Here is a 20997-nt window from a genome sequence, read left to right as displayed (position 1 = left end):
CAACAATGAGAGTTTCATTATATCTTATTAATTTTGAGAAAATGAAAATGAGAAAATGATTTCAGACTTTTTAAAACTACCCAAACAGTAACCCATTTTTGCTAGGAAGATTCTGAGTAAAGTTGTCATAGCTCATTATAACTGACAGATTCTCCAAATCTCTCTATGAAACACACCCAGGAGATTTTCAGGAAAGAACTCAAGTAGACACTGTACTCTAAGGAAAACATCCTCAAAGGTACTCATTATTTATTATAGTTTAAGGAAGAGAAATAATGATCTTGGTATCCCAAAAGTCATGAATTTTTAGAAAGTAAAAATAAGTACTTTAAAAAATATATTAGTGTGTATGAGTGTATATATATAAATATGCATATAGACACACATACATGCACATACACCTGGAAATCAGGACTGCCAATGACTGGGAAAAAAAAGAAAAGGAAACGTACTTTCTCCAGTAAGTTATGGTTGCTAAAAGCAAAATTTTTAACGTCCAAGTTATATTTTCCCTTAATATACAAAAGGAAATGCAAGATCACAAACCCAGCACTTAGAAAGCATACATCTTGTGACCTTAGCCACTTCGGTTGAATGACAAACAGTAAAATAATTCATTAAAAAATTCAACTGCAGTTGAGCTGATAACCCATGTCCATTTACCTGAGAGCAAAAGGATATCTCCTTAAAATTTTTCTGCAACGCTATTTTTTTGGTGTCAGGACTGATGAGGTAAACTTCAGATTGACCAATCTTAAAAGACAAAGAAAGAAAGAAACTAGCTTTGCATGAACACTGAATTCAGATTTATTATACAAACTTTCTCATTTCATGAGCTAGGAAAATAAAGAATCAATGGCTCAAGCTCCTGTTTAACAGTGACCATATCATGTAGAAGACCACTTCCAGGGCACACTCTACTCTACAGGCTTTGGGTAGGAGATACCCGTCAAGGTGTTCACCTTCGTCAGGCAGCTGTCTTGAGATGAAAGGACCAAATACCTCAAAGTCAGTCACAAAGCCTCAGGTTCCCACAGCTCCCCTTTATAAGAAAGAGAGGTTTTCTACATAAGCGACTCTCCAAGGATACAGGAGCTTCTCTTTTAAAATTTCCAGGACACTTTCTAATGATCAGAAAAATCTTAAATTATTGTTAAAAATCTACCATTTGCTGAGTACATACTGTGTTAGGTACTCACTCCTGCTTACCTGACTTCCTAAAAAAGTTAACAGTGTGAGCACAAACTAACATTGTCTTACAGACGAGGGTCAGCCTAACCGATCTCCGTTAGGACAGAGGACTGTCGCAATAACCACATAGTTAACTGTGCAGCTTCCCTCCTTCCCCTGCTGTCCCCTGAACCCAGGATGCTCCTCTAGCTGGCCACAGTGACACTTCTGCAAATCACTGCCTTCAGAAAGCCCTGACTCCCCAGAAGCCCTCACAGCCTCCTTCGCAGCATTTATCACAATTTTAGTGAGACAATTACTCATACAATCAGTTGTCAGTCTCTCACTGGAATCTAAATTTCACGTGGGCAGAGATCATGCCTGTCCTGTTCATTGCTGTATTTCTAGCATGCTTCAAGGGACCCTGTAGATAGCATTTATGCAATAAATACTTGAAAATAAATGTACTAAGCAGCTTTCCCAATGATACCAAGAGGTTTTGGTGGGGTTCTTTTTTTTTGTTGTTTTAATACAGACCACACATTACAACACCAGTCTGACTGCCAATGTAGCACTCTTTTCAGTATATTAGGTCAACCATGAAAAGAGGAAGAAATCAGCCCTCTGACACTCCATCTCGATTTCGACCCTGTATATCTCCACAGCCAGCTTCCTTATCACTTGGCCCAGAGTTAGGCATGGAAACGTTATATTTAAGCACACCTTCCTCTCTCCCTAGACTCTCAGTCAGCCTTAGGCCAAAGAAGAGACAGAGGAGGCTGAGAACAATCTCTTTCCCATACTGCAGAGGCCAACTCACTAGGAAGCCAGCTGAGTCCTATCAGTTCAGACCCAGAGAACTCCTAGGACAGCAACCTTTCCAGAACAGCTGGGATCAGCCCGGACCCAGGAGCCTCAACTGCCAGGGACAGCCTCCTGCCCATGCCTTTTCTGGCATTTGGCTCACTGTCAGTTTATCAAACCATTTCTAGAGAAGAGTAAGCAGCTGGCTAAACTAATACTGTAGTTTGGGTATCAATTTCAAATTATCCCCAATTACCCAGGTAACAAAGTATAAGTAGTTTAACAAATTTATAAAAATAGTAAACGGGTATTTTCCAAAAAATTTTTGCTGAAATATATTACGTGAAATATGTTTTTTTTTTTTTTTTAAAAAAAAAACCCTTTTGGAGCCTCTTTTACACACATTAATTGATTGTTCCACATTGAAAAGATGTTTTCACCATCATGTGGGAGGCAGATAAAAATCATACAGGATGTAAGATAGATTCTGTTTGTTACCCCCTAATGGGGGTAATGGGGACTAAATAAGGATTCTATCCTGACAAAAGAATTATTCAGAATAAAAATATATGGATTCACACATAAATCCAAAAGCAATTCACAGATAATCTTCGTTCAACTAAGCAGATTTTCTTTTGAACACACAGACCAGACTGGGGATATGCAGGAGGCTTGATAATATTTTACCGTGAAGAGCATAGTTCGATTTTCCTCAATATCTGTCGGCTGCACAATATTGTGTCCGCTAATCAGGTGGTTCTCGATGTCGCTCTCCTCAAAAGAGCTGAAGAAACTACTACTCCGCAGGCCTGCATCCTGAAACTCCTTTCGGAAGGCCAAGGAGCGCAGCCCGGGCTGCGAGAAGGACTTGCGCATCGGCCGCGGGCCCCGCTCCCCATCCCCCGGTGGCTGCGGTGCAGACCGGAACTGATCCGAGGAGAAGCCGCCGCTCACGTGACTGAAGCCTTCGATGCACTCATCGATCAGGGCGGGTGGAGCCTTCCTGTGCGCCACCGCCACGCGGCCGCAGAACAGCACCTCGAACTTCTTGGCGAATGTGTCATCGAACTCCGAAGGGCAGCGGAGCTCCTCCTGGCGGGCGATCTTCCCAGCCTGCCGGATGGAACTGATGATCTCAGGCACCTGCGGGGAAGGAAGGAATGTCATTTGGAAGGCTGCTATGGTTGGGCTTCCCTGGTAGTTCAGCTGGAAAAGAATCCGCCTGTAATGCAGGAGACCCGGTTCGATCCCTGGGTTGGGCAGATCCCCTGGAGAAGGAAATGGCTACCCACTCCAGTATTCTTGCCTGGAGAATCCCATGGACAGAAGAGCCTGGCAGGCTACACACATACGTGGGGTAGCAAAGAGTCGGACAGGATTGAGTGACTAAGCCCAGCCCAACACAGTGGTTGGGACGCACAGGGCCCGCGTCCACAGGAGCCACGTCATGCTGCCCACATCCATACACTGCGTATTTCATCACATGGGGCCAAAGGAGAAGCCCACAGAGTTCCGGACCAGGAGAGAGAAAGACACAACTTTCACAGAGAGGAGAAGGAGAGCAGTATTTATTAAGCATCCATTACATGCTGGGGATATACTAGGGGATTCATGTGCCTGCAAGCTTAAGTGGTAAGTCCACAGACACAGCAAGTTAAATCCAGGCCGGTCCCCCCACTCCAGAGCCAAAGGTCTTCTCTGAGAAGCTGTCACTATCCCTTCAAAAGGTCTGTCACCAAAACAGTATCCAGTTATTCTGGATTTCATGGCAGTACATCGTGGCAGTGCATCAAGTCTTCTAAAATAAAAAGACAGGATGAGGATAACAAGACTGAAATTACCTTACACAACCTTTCTTCTAATCATAACATCATTATTTTCTCTAATGACAACTGACAATTTATTCCTCAGTTTTATATTCCCTAAGAGTTGAACAGTATTGACTACACAGCTAGGTGGTTTTAATCAAGGAATAAGCAACCCATGACAGTATCATTATCAAGGCAACACACTGTGGCTTCTTTCCACTGAACTTCTAAAGCCTTTGGTTCCTAATGTAGTCATGATCAAGAGAATGAACAAAAGAGTCTCATGTACTATTGTCAGGCCAACTGCTATACCCTCTCATCATTAGCTTCTGACGAGATCCTTCAAAGAAGCCACAGAAAGAGACGAGTCCTCCACAGAATGAATAAGCATGTGTCCAATCATCTGGAAGACATATGGCCACAGCACTAACACAAGACAGGCGTGAATGCATTTTCATAAGGAAACCCTAGCTTTTGACATGACCTATTAAATAACACCCAAAGCCATTTTTTCCTTTTCTCTTTCTAAGAAAATCCAAAAGAACACCCAATACCCATAGGCCCACTGTCTTTTTAACAACATTACAGAAAGAGAAGAAAACCAAACCCTTTTCAATTTAGGTCAAAGATCAATGTACACAGTAAAGGGAGGTGGTTACAGTAGATCTGAAAAAACTTATTTTCTGTGTTCATAACATAATCCCCAAAGACCCAACTCAAAAGACTTTTCTCTGTGATTTCATATCATGCACACCTTAAAGACAATCTCTGCTGAAAAGATTAAGATATATCCTTTCAAGGTACTTTATCATACAAAAAGTCAAAACATCTTTAGACATATTTTATATTTTAAAAAATTAATTCCTGGAGCAAAGGCCTAAATGACACTGAGGAAGCCAGAATTTCAACGTCAAGCATCTACATGCACTGAGTATTGCAGAGCTTGGGCTGTGGCTCATTCCTCTACATACAAATAATTACACATCTTGCAAAGGCCTAAAAGTTATTCATAAATATAAAAGGACAGAAAGAAGAAAGAAGTAGAAAGTCTAGATTTCATTCACACATTTGCCAAACAGTCACTACAGGACCTTGGCAAAAACAGCCTCAGTTTTTCTCTCTTGGGGGGAAAAAAATTCTTAAAAGATTTTACAGGTAAAAGTTGTTTCTGTGAGCATAAAGAATAATGACTCTTTCAAAAAAGAAAAACAGTTCATGCAAATAAGAAATGCTTTTCTAAGCAAATGGGTAAAATTATTTTATCAGGAGTCATTTGAATCTTCCTAATTACTAACCCCACTCTCTGAACAGGAAATTCAAAGCTTACTCAGTCTTTTGAGGCTTCTTACAATACCCGACATTTCTATATGCTGGGTCTTCCCACTGCATCTGAAGTGAGTAATGGTGTCTTTCATTACATATCAAAGGGGAGAGAAAATGTGTGAAGTCATATGAATTTATGGTGACTCGGTAATAAAGTTCAAACACAAGTAAGACACGAATTAGAGAACTTGCTTTTTCTGTCTCTTTACAAGGTCAGAAGAGGCTAAAGAGTATATGGGTCCTGGGCAGACAGAGTTGTGCTGTGGTCCTTTTCCCAGCCACCAATCTTTTTCCTATCCTTTAATCAGAATCTTCAAAAGATAATGCTTTAGTCAAAAACCAGTGCCTCCCTCCCCCTGAGCTGGTAAGCTGTGTGAATATGGGTGTAAAGGAGATAATAGGGCTTAGAAAAATCTCAGGAATCCTGACAAGAATATAACAATTTCAAAATATTTGAAGGCATATTACCAAACACACTTTCAACAATAAAGTGTAAACAGTTTAAAATCCAACATTTTAAAAACATTTCTGAAGTCATTCAGGTATACTAAGAGACTAAATAAAAAATGGGCTCCACTTATGTCTGAAGTAAAGTGAAGTGAAAGTCAGTTTCCGATTCTTTGTGACCCCATGGACTATATAGTCCTTGGAATTCTCTAGGCCAGAATACTGGAGTGGGCAGCCTTTCCCTTCTCCAGGGGATCGTCCCAAACCAGGGATCAAACCCAGGTGTCCTGCATTGCAGGCAGATTCTTTACCAGCTGAGCCACAAGGGAAGCCCCCATTTATGTCTAATTTTGCAAAGCTTTGATAGTTTAGCTCTTTTTACCAGAACAGACCTGGAAACTGCTTTTTGAAAAATGAAGGCCTAAGACAAACCAACCGCTAACGTCATAGGCAACAGTGAAAAGCTGAAAGTATTAACTCTAAGATCAGGAACAAGATAAGGATACCCACTCTCACCACTTTCATTCAACATAGTTTTAGAAGGCCTAGCCAAAGCAAGCAAAGAAAAAGAAAATAAAAAGGAATCCAAACCGGAAAAGAAGAACACTGTCACTGTTTGCAGATGACATAATACCATACATAGAAAATCCTAAAGATGGTACTGGAAAACTACTAGAGCTCATTAATGCTCTAGTAGAAATCTGTAAAGTTTCAGGTTACAAAGTTAATACACAGAAATCTGTTGCATCTCTATACACTAACAACAAAATACCAGAAAAAGAAATTAAAGAAACAATTCCATTTACCATTGAATCAAAAAAAAAAAAAAATTGAGAAATAAACGTACCTACGGTGGCAAAAACCTGTACTCCACAAACTTTAAGACACTGATGAAAGAAACTGAAGACAACGCAGACAGGTGGAAAGATATACTATGTTACTGGACGGGAAGAATCAATATAGTTAAAATGATTATATGACCCAAGGCAATCTACAGATGCAATTCAATCCCTATCAAACTACTAATGACATTTTTCACAGAGTAGAATAATTATATATATAATCATATTAATACAAATATATATATATATATATATAATGGAATACCACTCAGTCATAAAAAGAATGAAAGTTTACTATTCGCAGTAACATGGATGGACTTGGAGGGCATTATGCTAAGTGAAAGAAAACAGAGAAATCACTTATATGTGTGTGATATCAATTTTATGTGAAGTTTAATAAAATGGGGATTTCCTGGTGACTCAGTTGGTAAGGAATCCTGCAATGCAGGAGACCCGGTTCAATCCCTGGGTGGGGAAGATCCCCTGGAGGAGGGAATGGCAACCCACTCCAGTGTTCTTGCCTGGAGAATCCCATAGACAGAGGAGTCTGGCAGGCTGTGTCCACAGGGTCGCAAGAGTCAGACACGACTGAGCACACACACACAAAATACAACACACTAGTAAATATTAAAAAAACCAAAAACCAAGTAGATCCACAGATATAGAGAACAAGCTAGCAGTTACCAGTGAGGAGTGGGGAAAGGAGTAGTAAAGGTAGGAGAGAATGGGCGTAAGATGGACTCAAAAATGTACTGTGCAACACAGGGAATATAGCCTACATTTTGTAATAACTGTAAATGGAAAGTAGTCTTTTAAAATTGCATAATTTTTTTTTTAAAAAATGAAGGTGTCATGTCCACTTATGATGAAATCCTGAATTCTCTATTCTTTATAACTCTGTCCTGGACTCACCTACACTATTACTTCGTAACATAAGGGAAGTGGGTCATTTATTTCATTTTATTTCCAAATGTCACCCTAGGTTTAGCTGGATGCCAAGAGGCAGGGATTCAGAAGTGTGAGATGAACACAAGATAGCCCTGTCTGAGAAGGGAGTGGGGCCTGGAGGAAGGTCTGGTTAGAATCTTTACAGTAACTGAGATGGGGTCTCCTGGGAACCTGAACTAAGCAGCAAGCACCGCAAGAGAAAAAAAAGGCTGCAGGAAAGATTCTGGAAGACAGACTCACAAGACCTGGTGACTACCTGGATGGGGGAGTTGGGGGCATGGGAGAATGCACGGGACTCATAGATGATCTGGCTTAGGCTTCTTCATTCGGGAATTCAGAAGCAGCAGGTCTGGGGAGAGATTACAGTGAGCTCCCCTCCTGTCCATGATGAGTACGACCAGAAGGACTTGAAAGTAAAGACATGTGGTGGGCAGCTGGACAAGCCAGCCTGCAGTCCAAGACAGGAGATCTCAACTGGACATCAACAGCCCACGTATACAGACAGGAGATGGCTGGTGCCCTGGCAACAGGAAAAGGGAAAGTAAAGGAAGTGAGCCAAGATGGGACGTTAGGATACACCAACATTTCAGGTATAAAGGAGCTGAGGGATCATGGCAGAGAAGCAGGAGGGCAGGCAAGCAGGAAGATGCCAGAGGTGGCGAGGGAAACAAGCACTCCTTCTTGGGGTGTGGGGTGGGGGCGCTGAGTGAGAAATAAACAGTCTGCTGGAGTTGCCAGCTTGTGTAAAACATAAAGCAGGGATGCCCACAATGACCCTCCAAAACAAGCGAGCAACGGAAAAATGTCTCACGGTGAAACCTTTAGTCTATGAGAACGTATACTTCAAGTTACAATATTTACTGCAAATACACAGACACTTTAAGGGCAAATACGCTGAGGTCAGTAATGTTTATTCCCACTGATATGATCTGGGTACTTTTAATAAAAATCTTTTTTTAGTCACAGCAATAATATCTACGTCATTTCTGACTGCAGATAAAGTAAATCAAAACTAATGGCAGCAAAAACAAGAATCTGAAAAGCATTTTGCTGAGATAAATTCATAAGGATTTCAGATTTGGTTTTCTTTCTTTTAACAATGGGCATCGCAATAAAAATGTTAACTGAAATCAATTGCCAATAATGAAGAAACAAATTCTGTTTTAAACATATAAAAAATTTATTGAACTACTCTTCTGTCAACCTATTTGAGTTTATGCTAAAGGTCATTTTTTACGTCTGCATTTCTTTCACAGCCAAAACAAGTTTCTTTTGAATTCACATACTAATAAATGCACAGTACAATATGAAGTTTCTGTAGCAGGCTTGTGAATATTGTTTTATAACTAGTCAGAAAATTATAACCTAAGAGAATTAAAATATTCATTTCTGCAAATAAAATCCTTATTTAAACCTTTGGGTCAAATTTCTTTTTAAAGATATGAGGATTTTAAAGGATTATAAACACACTGCAAGTGTAATTTTATTCACAAGGACTTAGGAAAGAACCCTTGAAACATTATTCAGGATGAAAAGCCATTTTTAACATTTACACTTGTGATTTTATGCCAACTAGTAATAAATAAAATATTAAAAATCGTGTTTTGCCCATTGGATGAAATGTTCCCTCACTACAAGGAGTTAAAATGAGCACTTCGAATAGAAAACAATCATTTCAGATAATTATTTCCCAGAAGAAACAGACTTGTTTTTTGTTGGTAATAAGTGGTCATTTGTATTTGTTGGTCATAAACAAGTAAATAGGGAAAGAAAATGAAATTAAACTATGTCTCCATGTACTCTGTCTTATCTGCCTTGAATTTCATACAGAACACTTAAGAAAACATCTTCTTACTAACGCTCGATACTTCGATTATTTAAAGAGAATAAGACTGCTGTCTGATATTCTCAACATGACACGTGAGCATTCGTATCATTCAACAGTTTGGCCTATTGAGACTGGATTCGAAATAAAGATGTGAATACACCGCATACAGTGAAGAGGACGAGCCTGCTCCTGACCTGAGCAGAGGGTCAAGTGCAGGGAGGGAGAGACTTGTCGGAATGTAGCTTCCAATGTGCCCTGCAGAAGCCTGGTCCCCAGAAGAGGTCTGGCGTGGGTCCTCCCAGGGAGCCGATGCCCCTGCTTCTGCTGGGAGCTCCCAGTTAGCCAAAGGTCAGATGAATGTGCTACATCTTCCTGACAGAGAGATCAGATGTGCTGGGATCTGGCTGGGGAAGCACCTGGCATCTCAAAAACACTGATGACCACTGGCCCCTAACGCAGCCCTCACACCCGGGGTCAGGACTGCCTCATCTGTCTAGTCTCCGGTTAAAACAGAAGTAGTAGCATTCAGCCGCCCTGGTTCTAATATGACAAACTGGATAAACTCTCTTCTTCGTAGCTTTTAAACTTCATGCAATGATCAGTGAAAACACAAAACCCAGCATCATACTATGAAATAGTTAGTTTGAAAGGTTCCCTACATCCTTCTGGCTAAACCAGCACTTTCCTACAAACACTTAAAACAATGAGAATAAAATCCAACTTAAGAAGTGATTTAATAGCTGCAGGAGCTAACACAAGAAGGTGGGAAAAGATAACACTGTAAGAGTATGAAATTGCCCTGTAAGTTTTCTAAAACAGTTTTTTAAAGCTAAGACATTTTGAATGGTCAGCATAAACACTGACAGAAGTCACTAAAAGATCACCTGGGAACATAAGTCTTCAAACTCTAAACCTTTTCATTTAATGCACTGATTTGTAACTCAAATGCACACTAGAGAGGCAGATAAACTTCTGAAACGAGTGACTTTAATCTACTTTTCATCAGTCTAGATGCAGCAGTCTGTGGAGGTGGGGCCCTGGCACCTGCGGTTTTCAGAAACATCTAAGAGCTCTCAGGGGCAGAATTCCAGATTTACCACCTGTCCTCTGTCATCCCGGAGGTAAGGAAGGCGCTCCTCACCCTGCCCACTACATCATCACACCCAAAATCCATGGGGTTCTTAAGAACCTAGGCAAACTGTGAACAGCAGTGAAGCAGCTGAACTCACAGATCCAGACCCTGCTTACAGCAGAGATGGACAAACTAGTGAAGTCAGAAACACAAAACTCACCCCACAGATATCTGGCAAGCTATGTATACCATTTAAGGGCAAATTTGACTTGCAAATAAATTCACTGTATTTCAGAAGTCCCAAAATATTAAACACAGGAGAGCAAGTGCCTTGTAAGAAACACTATATTTTTTACCAAATCTTAGAGACATCAAAATAATGTCTCCAAGATTAAGAAACATTCACAAATATAATGAACCAGCAGTTTATCATAGCAATCATCCCGTATTAGTTCTGCATGTTACATGATCTTTGAAAAAGGACTCTAGGGTCCCCTTTCTACAAAACAGGGGAACTGAAACATGTAAATATGCTGCTGCTGCTGCTGCTAAGTCGCTTCAGTCGTGTCCAACTCTGTGCGACCCGAGACAGCAGCCCACCAGGCTCCCCCGTCCCTGGGATTCTCCAGGCAAGAAGACGGGAGTGGGTTGCCATTGCCTTCTCCAATGCGTGAAAGTGAAAAGTGAAAGTGAAGTCGCTCAGTCATGTCTGACTCTTCGCGACGCCATGGATTGCAGCCTACCAGGCTCCTCCGTCCATGGGATTTTCTAGGCAAGAATACTGGAGTGGGGTCCCATTGCCTTCTCCCGTAAATATGCTATAAGTAACTATTAAAAAAAAAGTGCTGTTTCCTTCTCCAGGACACATGCCATAATCAGTTTCAATAAATGATGCCCTGCATGTAAATAAATGGAGTTAGAACAACACGCTAACACCATGCACAAAAAATAAACTCAAAATGGCTTAAAGATTTAAACATAAAACATGATACCATAAAACTCCTAGAAGACAGCATAGGCAAAACATTTTCTGACATAAATCGTATCAATGTTTTTATTAATTAGGTCAGTCTCCCAAGGCAACAGGAATAAAAACAAACAAATGGGACCTAATCAAACTTACAAGCTTTTGTACAGCAAGTTAAAGTTAAGTCGCTCAGTCATGTCTGACTCTTTGCAACCCCATGGACTGTAACCCACCAGGCTTCTGGAGTGGGTTGCCATTTCTTTCTCCAGGGGATCTTCCCGACCCAGGGGTTGAACCCAGGTCTCCCACATTGCGGGCAGACGCTTTAACCTCTGAGCCACCGAGGTTTACAGCAAAGGAAACCATTAAAAAAACACACACAACCAATGGAATGGGAGAAAATACTTACAAATGATGCAACAGACAAAGGCTTAATCTCCAAAATACACAAACAGCTCATAACAACTCAGCAATAAAAAAACAACTCACTCAGAGAATGGGCAGAAGACCTTAACAGACATTCCTCCAAAGAAGGCATACAGATGGCCAGGAGAAAAGATGCTCAACATCACTAATTATTAGAGAAATGCAAATCAGAACTACAATGAGGTACCACCTCACACCAGTCAGAATGACTATCATTAAAAAGTCTACAAATAACAAATGCTGGAGAGGGTGTGGAGACAAGGGAACCCTCCTACACTGTTGGTGGGAATGTAAATTGGTGTAGTCACTATGGAGAACAGTATGGAGTTTCCTCAAAAAACTAAACACAGAGCTACCATACGATCCAGCAATCCCACTCCTGGGAATATACCTGGACAAGACTCTAATTCAAAAAGATACATGCGCCCCTATGTTCATAGCAGCACTCTCCACAATAGCCAAAACGTGGGAACAAGCTAAATGTCCATCAACAGATGAATGGACACAGCAGATGTGGTACACACATACGAAATAATGAACGAGATAACGCCATCTGCAGAAACAAGGATATAACCAGAAACTACCACACTAAGTGACGTCAGTCAGAAAGGGAAAGACAAATACCGTATGATACCCCTTACATGCAGAATTTAAAACATGGCACAAACGAACCTATCCGTAAAACAGAAACAGACTCAGATGCAAGGAACAGACTTGCGGCTGCCGAGCGGGGAGGGAGAGGGAGGGACTGGGAGTTTGGGGCTGGTAGATGCGAACTGTTACATTTAGAACGGATAAACAACTAAAATCCTAACGTGTAACACAAGGAACTATATTCAATATCCTGTGATAAATCATGATGGAAAAGAACATGAAAAAGCAATGTATATATGTATCTAACTGAGTCATTTTGCTATACAACAGAGATTGGCACAGCATGTAAATCAACTCTACTTTAACAGGAAAAAATATGCCCTCTTGAAATTGTCACTGAGAAGAGGTCTTCAATAAAGGACTATTTGGTCACATAGAATGCATTTATAAACAAAACAATGAAACCAGCTAGAAAACTGGGCACCAATACTACTTTGTTTCTACCTAAAATCATTCAGGACCAAACATTAAACTCATTAAAATTGATTTTCAAGCTAATGAGTGCCCATGTGTTATCTTTTCACGTCCAAATCAATAATCTTAGAGGAAAGGAGACTATGGACCTTCTATTAAGTGACAAACACATGAGGGCTTTTCACTGTTCTCCTTTATTTCTCAAAAGTCCTTGAAAATCTCAGAGCAGTTAAAACACTAGTGGCCTGCAGTATGAAAATAAACAAGCTGTTGTCTATGCAATAACAGGGGTAAATACAAACACCACACTGAGTGAAAGCAACAGATATAAAAGAATCACATGGTACAATTCCATTTTTGCCAAATTTCAAAAACAGGAAAAACTAAACTATGACAAATAGGAAGCAGGACAGGGATTATTTCTGGAAGAGGGAGAACTTTGAGGGGGCTGTGACGGGGCCTTCTGGGCTATTGTTTATTGATCTGTTTACCAGCCATATAAGATTATTCAAACTATAAAATCACTGAGTATATGATTTATATATAATTTTATTTGGTACACTTCAATGAAAATGCCAAAAAGAAGTATTTTTGCAGGCATGATTCAATACAATTGAGAAGGGGACAGTGGCTCAGATGGTAAAGAATCTGACTGCAATGCAGAAGACCCAGGTTCAATCCCTGGGTCAGGAAGATCCCCTGTAGGAGGAAATGGCAACCCAATCAGGATTCCTGCCTGGAGAATTCCATGGACAGAAGAGCCTGTAGAGCTACGGTTCACGGGGTGGCAGAGCCAGATATGACTGAGCGACTAACACTTTCAACAACTAGCCCAATGTTACCCAGCTACTAAGGAGAGGAGCCAGACGGAATCAACCTGATGCTAGACACATCCTCTTTCTACCACACCAAGCTTCCCTCTCAAGTCACACAGACACCCTAGTCCCTGGCGGGGGAGTGGGGGGGGAGGGGGGGTTTATAAGTTCTTTGCTTTGGTTTGGGAGTTTTAGGCTTTGTTTTGGTCTTACATGGAATCCATCCCCCTTGTTTCTAATAATAATCAGTACCTCATCCCACTTGTGTTCCAGCAGTTTGGCAGGACACACACGCCCACCTAAACCACAGTTCATGAGTGGACTGGCAACCCCAGACCAAGCTGACCAGCACACTATTAATGACTCCACAAGCCCCACCCCACCCCCACCGGCCCTGTAATTAGTTCAGGGTTGGGTACGTAACTCCATTCCAGCCTAATGACTGCTAGACTTAGGTGGTTTTTGGAATTGACTGGCGGGGGGGGGGGACATGCTATTGCTTTAGACAGTGATTCTCAAACAGGGGCAATTCTGCTCCACTGCTCCTCACCCAGGGGCTATTTGGCAGTGCGTGGGGACATTTCTGGCTGTTATAAATGGAGGGTGAGCAATACTACTGACATTGGATGGTCGAGGCCAGGGATGCTGCTGCACATCCTACAATGCACAGAGCAGGCTCCCCCGCAGAGAATTATCTGGCCCCAAATGTCAGCAGCGCCAAGACTGAGAAATCTTGCTTGTGGACTTAGTTCCGTGGGTGTAAGCCTGGAACTGAAGGTGCCATCACACATAAATGCATGCCAGAGAGTTCCACAGGAGGTGGAACAAAGACAGGAAGGGAGAGAACAGAAGCAAGAGGGTGAAAATGATGGCTGAGGGCCTGGATCCAGCTACCCCTGAAGTCTTATCAATCTCATTCTTATATCAATAAATTTTTTGATGATCCCATTTTATACTGTCTGTCACTTGCAACAGACAGTCCTGTTCACACTCCCAGTATGTATAAAGTTCCAGTCTCTCAATCATCTTTTGACTCTTTATGACCCCATGGACTGCCATGGAATTCTTCAGGCAATACTGGAGTGGGCTGTCGTTTCCTTTTCCAGGGGATCTTCCCAACCCAGGGATCAAACCTGGGCTTCCCACATTAAAGGCAGATTCTCTACCTTCTGAGCCACCAGGGAAGCCCTAACCTTATGCCAAATTCTATGGGGAATACAAAGATAGGAACACATAAATCTCCTTCAAGGAACCTACAATCTCAACCAAGAAAATAAACAAGTATGAAAATAACTAAACAGCATGGAACACCAATCACTACAGGAGCAGTAGTGCTACGGAGGTTACGAAGATAGGGAAATACAAACTCAGTATGGAGTATATTTCAAATAAATTATTAAGAGCAAACAGGATGATCTATACATTCACCAAACTCTACCCTTCTTAGAATGAAACCAGTTACCAAAGACCCTCAGGGAGTCCAAACTGGCTCAATTTTTTTCCCTATAAAAAAAGTGAATATATAAAATTTTAGATCACATCAAAAACTGTTGAGAAAGAGCCAAAGTAAAACTCATATCTGAATGACTTGTTTACACATTATTGCTCTACCCACTTATCTCCCTGCTATGAAAGATGAGAAAGGATTCACAAGTAATGCAAAAGAACAAAGAACCCGGACCACAACACATGGGTTATTTGCAAAGTAGCTACACAATGCCTCGTACACAGGTCTCAATGCTTGACTCAAAGATTACTCTGCTTCTCTCGAAAGGTCATCTCCCCCTTGCACCAGGCTGGGAGTGGGACTGCTGCCCACCCTGGGTGACTGGGGCACTGGAACATCACACGGCCTGCCCTCTCTCCAGAATACACAGCCTCCTTCACTGGCCAGTAAGCATAACCACCTCAATGAAAAACAGAGCAAAGGAATCTCCTGGGCTTCAGCAAGATCTCTAAGGGCAGGACTTAATTTCTCAGGCAAAAGATTGGTTCCCTCCCCCAAAAGAAAAGAATGAGTAAAGGAGGACGCCCTGTGCCCAGTACAGGGCTCTGAACCACAGCAACAAGCAGCAGCTGTTCCCACAGAGGCTGTGTTTGTGTCTCAGAACATGGGCAACCCAGGGTGAGCCTAAGAACAGCATCACGCACGCCACACAAAGGCCAGGGCGGGGCGGCTCCCCACCTGAGCGCACGGTCTCACCTGTTAATCAAATCAGGGCTGTACTTCCGTGTGATGGGTGACAGCCCAGGCTGTGTAGAACCAGCCCTGGAGACTGTCCTACAGTCTCATTCTTTGTGCTTAAGACAAACTGAATAGAGGCAGTTTATCAGGATCAAGGCAGCTAAAGGAAAATGCAGGCTTTTCTCTCAAATTCTTCCCCTCCCTCTCCATCCCCCCTATTCTAAGAGGAAGATAAACATGTGTTTTTCCCTCTGGGATGTATCCTTCATATGTACCCTCTGTTCTTGGAGTCCCTGGGGCCTCCACTCCAGGCAGCACCAGCCCAAGTGCCACTATGACTAAGACACTGCAGGCTGACAGCTGCTGGGCAGAAGGGACAGAAAAGAGGGACACCTATCCCCTGCCTCTGACTACCTTCCAGGGCCAAGGTCAGGGCCTTCCTCCTGGGTCTGAGCCAGGAGTAAGCTGGCCTGCAGCAGCTTGACTCAATAGGAAAGGGCCAACCTCCAGAACCAAGAAGCAGCAAGTACTAACTGTCTTTCCACTTTTCAATAATTCAGCCTCTTTCTAAAACACAGCAGCAGAATGTATTCTTCAGTCATCTTTCATTCCCAATAACAAGCTTAATAAATATCCACATAAAAGAAAAATATAGAAAAAGTTAAAATTGCCTATAATCCCAAGCCCAGAAATGTCACAGTCAACATTTTTTTCTTAGCTGTGGTTTCTTGCATACACTAAATAGTCATTTCCTTTACTTAAATTAAAAAAAAAAAAAAAAGGAGGGGTGTGGATCACAGTGTTCTGCATTTATCATCATGGGCACATGGTCAACCCATTCTAGAACCATCTCCCTCCCCATCACAGCATCAATTTCATTCACTGCAAACACTACACAATGGAAATAACAACAACAAAAAAATAATAATAATCTCTTCAGGATCCAATTTCAATTAATCTCCCACTAGCTGTCATGAACTCTGCCCCATCAGAAGCTATTCTGGCAAATGTGCGATGAGCATCCCAAACTTTGCATCCACTGCCGAGACCCCTAGTTGTGTCAAGAGCATGAAGTGTTTGTGTATATATGGGGAGAGGCGGGAAGGTAATCAGGAAAGATGAGAATGAACCCAGTATTGCGTTTTAAGTCAGAGATAAACATTCCATTCAGAGGAAGAAAGAGGAGATAGCATATCTGGGAGCAAAACGGAAACAGAATAACCTTCAAAAAGGTAGACAAGGTCAGCCCTAAGGCCTGCCCCAGTTGAAACCATGAATCCACTTCAGTGACAGATCCTGCAGGCAACTCCTGAATGGGAATGCCAAAGTAAGCTCCAAACTCTTGCCAGCGTGAGCAAGGCATCCAACTTCTTAGAACTCAGCATCCTACCTTGCAGGCGGTTTTGAGGAGAAAATTAAACAATGTGAAAGTTGTTAGTGTAGCACCTACCACACGTTAGCTTCCAACAAATGCCATCTGTGACCTTCACATTTGCCAAGTAATGAAAAGGTCAACTCTCAATTAAAGTAACAGCAACCGCAGGCAATGAGCCTGCTATTATTCCAACTGCCTTTCAGTACAGAACTGGTAATAAATGACAAAAATTTATTGTGTATCAGCTAGCCACAGATAATGCCAATCACATTTTTTGGAAATGTGACCAAATTTCCAAACATCCCATAGGCAAGAGAACTCTCCCCCATCACACCCCACTCCCAACTTGCCAGCAATCCCAAATACCTAAGAATAGCAAAGCTCTGATTCAAATGGAGCTGGGGAAGGACATCCCCTTCTCCTTCCTTCTGCCAGCACTGAGGTGTCACAAGGCCCACGGGAACTGTGAAAACCACTACCTTACAAAACTATACATGTCTGAGAGTGGCAGGCAGTTCCGTAGCACATTCAGGACAGCCCTATAAACTTCAGAGCATAAAACACCGATTCACTTGAATGACAGCTCTAAGAAAGCGGAATTATTGTCTGTTTTGCTCAGTTATAGCCTGAAGTGTCCAGGACAGTGCGTGGCACAGAGCGAGTATTCAGTAAGTTTGCTCAATGTATGAGTGAGTGCAACTGAAAATGAAAATTTAGTGATTTCAAGGTTTTTAAGTGATAAGAAATATCTCAAGTAGACCTTAGAAGAGCAACCATGATAAATCTGTAGGATCTCCAACACAATGCCTGTGCATAGCATGCATGCAAGCAACAAGTATTTGCAGAAGGAACGAATGCTGTAAAAATAGCAAACCAGAAACAGAGACTAAATCCTTTTGGATCAAAAGACTTTTCTAGACAGCTGAGGGCTGGCCCTTTAAGCGCCTACGCTATTTTTATTTTAACCATTTTTGGATAGGAATCATTTACTGTATTTTTCAAAGGCGACAGAGAATGTACTTTAACACTTTCTTTTTTGTGGTGAGCATATATTACAATGACCACAAGAGCTACTGAGGCTGTGAAAAGCTCCGTGCTAGAATGGCTTAGGGCAACACACAAGGCTGTGGGAATGAGAGACGGTATCTCAGCTTTTAATTACATACCCCACCTTCCCACCAGTCTTCCCAAAACAGATGCTGGCATGCTCTGAAATGCACCCCAGGAACCGAAGCAGAAGCTCCTAAACTCATTGTGCCACAGACTCCCTCTGACAAAATCCTACAGACCCTTCTCAGAGTAAGATTTTTAAATGTCATAAAACAGAACACAAGACAATACAAACGAATTACACCAAAAGGGAATTATCCAAATAATTATGATATAGCATTATGTGCTTCTCACCATACTTAACTAGGTCCAGTGGCAAATTGTATAACTACTGTAATTCAAAGTAATGATGAGCATATTCAGTATTTCTGAAAAATGTATAACAACTATAATACAATATGAAAATAACTGATTTTATTGGTATTACTGTCACAGGAGTTGCCAGTGCTAATGGAAGGCGGGAGGGTGAGAACTCATAACTGAAGATGTTAAACTGCAGTTAGAGATTAGTGGAAACAAAGGTGAATTTTTCTTCTGTCCAAGCTCATGAACTTCCCCCCAGCCCCAACTTCCATCCTCCGATCGAAGGATCCTCCTCAGGATAAGGATCCATGGACTAAACGAAGCAGGTGGGGCGGGGGATAGGATCAGCTACAGTTATAAGATCACCACCAGCCATCTCTCTTGGGACCATGTTGTGAATATATTATATATATATGAATAATAAAACAAAGCCACTGCACCATTCCAGTGCAAACGTAAGTGTAGCTGTACATGGGAAAGCTACACCAGAAGCCATAACCATCCAAGTCTACAAAGGGAAATTACAATGTTACAATGCAGTCAAGAAGGGAAGCAAAATCCAAATGGGTTAGAACTCAAGTGTCCATTAGATAGAGTTACAGAATTAATTTCTACATAATGCAAATGCTTCATCAATATAAAAACATTAAAACTCTTTTCAAATGTTATAAACACTCAATTTTAGTTTGATGTGATATACTGCCTAGCTAGTCCTTGATTATGACAATTTAGTCTAATATACAAACAGATGTGGAGAAGGCAATGGCAACCCACTCCAATACTCTTGCCTGGAAAATCCCATGGACGGAGGACCCTGGTGGGCTACAGTCCATGGGGGTCACAAAGAGTCAGACATGACCGAGTGACTTCACTTTCACTTTTCACTTTCATGCATTGGAGAAGGAAATGGCAACCCACTCCAGCATTCTTGCCTGGAGAATCCCAAGGACGGGGGAGCCTGGTGGGCTGCCGTCGTCTATGGGGTCGCACAGAGTTGGGCACAACTGAAGTGATTTAGCAGCATACAAACAGATGAAAATCATTTTTTACGTCAGCTTCAAGTTATCCCTGCCAATGGGAGGGTAGAAAAATATGACAAATACCTTTAAATCCTTATTTCAAGAAACTGTCATTTAGACTGCAGCTCACATTTGACACTGCAAGCAAGCAGGGGAGGCTTTACTCTAGAATGTTCTTCCATCAACTCTCTACTAGCATCTGCTGATTCTTCCAGGCCCAGTTCAGTCACCTCCACTCCCACAGGCCTGGCCCCCTGGTATACAGGTCACAGCCCTAACACTGGGCTGGGAACAGGGTGCTGTTTGGTTCATTTCTGTGGGCCCTGCAGGCCCGTATCAGTGTTTACTAAACACACAGACTTTAAAGTAAGAGGCAAATGAACAGCTTTTTTCTGTTTCTCCACCTTAAAGTATAAAGTATATAATGTAACCTAATAAACCTCAATTTAAATATGTGCATATTCAGTCACTCAGTCATGTCTAACTATTTGTGACCCTAAGGACTGTAGTCCACCATGCTCCTCCATCCATGGGATTCTCCAGGCAGGAATACTGGAGTGAGCTGCCATTACCTCCTCCAGGGGATCTTCCCAACCCAGAGACTGAACCCATGTCTGTTGCATCTCCTGTACTGGCAGGCAAGTTCTTTACCACTGAGTCCCCTGGGATTCCCCAATTTAAAAATATTTACTTGAAAATACACCGAAGTCAGGCAAGAAAACTGTACAGGTTAAAATGAAAGAAAAAAACAACAAAATGACTGTTTTCAAATCTTACCCAATATCTGGTAGAGAAAGTGTGACAACAACATTTTCTATAATCACACAAACACTATCGAGGGAAAAGCTGAACTTCTGAGACCTTCACTGGATCGAGTAGTTTAATATCATACTTATGGAATCTTCACACCAACCCTCTGAGGAAAACCCCACTATTTCCATTTTACAGAAGCACAGACTCTTCTGGATAAGCGCTGGGCACTGGGGCTGTCAATGAATGTGACTGTCTAAGTCGGGCCAGAAATGCAGTACTTTTTAGGAAACCAGGAGCTGGAGGCCACGGGAGTTGCACTGACCTCAGCTCCCAGGGAGGGGAGGGTAGGACCAGAGGAGAGAAGCCGCCAAGGAATCGAGGCTGGTGGGGAGCTGCACGGAGGGAGCTCTCCCACCCAGCTCAAACCTGAAGAATGAACAGGTGAGGCTGGGCCAGCAGTTTCCAACAGATCATGAGGCTGCTCTGGACAGAATGGGTTTAATGAACAAAGTAACAGAAGGAGGATGGTGTGCAAAAGGATGCTGAAGTGGAAATGCCCTCGTTACCTGCCCTCACCCCTGCGGGGAGGCTCAGTCCCGGAGGCGAAGGCCTTGTCACCCCAGGGCCTGGCTCTGTTCCTCACATCAGACTGAGTAAATGAGTCCATTGAAAATGTAGCATCTGAGCAGGAAGAAACGTCAGCTAGGGCGGAGGCAATACAAATGGAGAGAAAA

General features: G+C 42.1%; 1 protein-coding gene across 4 annotated transcripts in view; it reads right to left on the bottom strand.

Annotated features, from left to right (window-relative positions):
- TBC1D1 (TBC1 domain family member 1) overlaps positions 1-20997 on the bottom strand; it is a 217306-nt gene that overhangs the window by 114693 nt on the left and 81616 nt on the right. For all 4 annotated transcript variants that reach the window (XM_068975380.1, XM_068975382.1, XM_068975381.1 and 1 more), the window contains exons 2-3: positions 2662-3117; positions 664-753 (exon numbers count right to left, since the gene is read on the bottom strand). In XM_068975380.1, coding sequence (XP_068831481.1) covers positions 664-753; positions 2662-3117 — 546 coding nt within the window. The remainder of the gene's footprint in view (positions 1-663; positions 754-2661; positions 3118-20997) is intronic.

This window comes from Capricornis sumatraensis, chromosome 7, assembly GCF_032405125.1.
Source record: "Capricornis sumatraensis isolate serow.1 chromosome 7, serow.2, whole genome shotgun sequence".
Lineage (NCBI taxonomy): Eukaryota > Metazoa > Chordata > Mammalia > Artiodactyla > Bovidae > Capricornis > Capricornis sumatraensis.
Note: the sequence above shows the minus strand (reverse complement) of the source record. Positions and strands in the feature narration are given on the sequence as shown.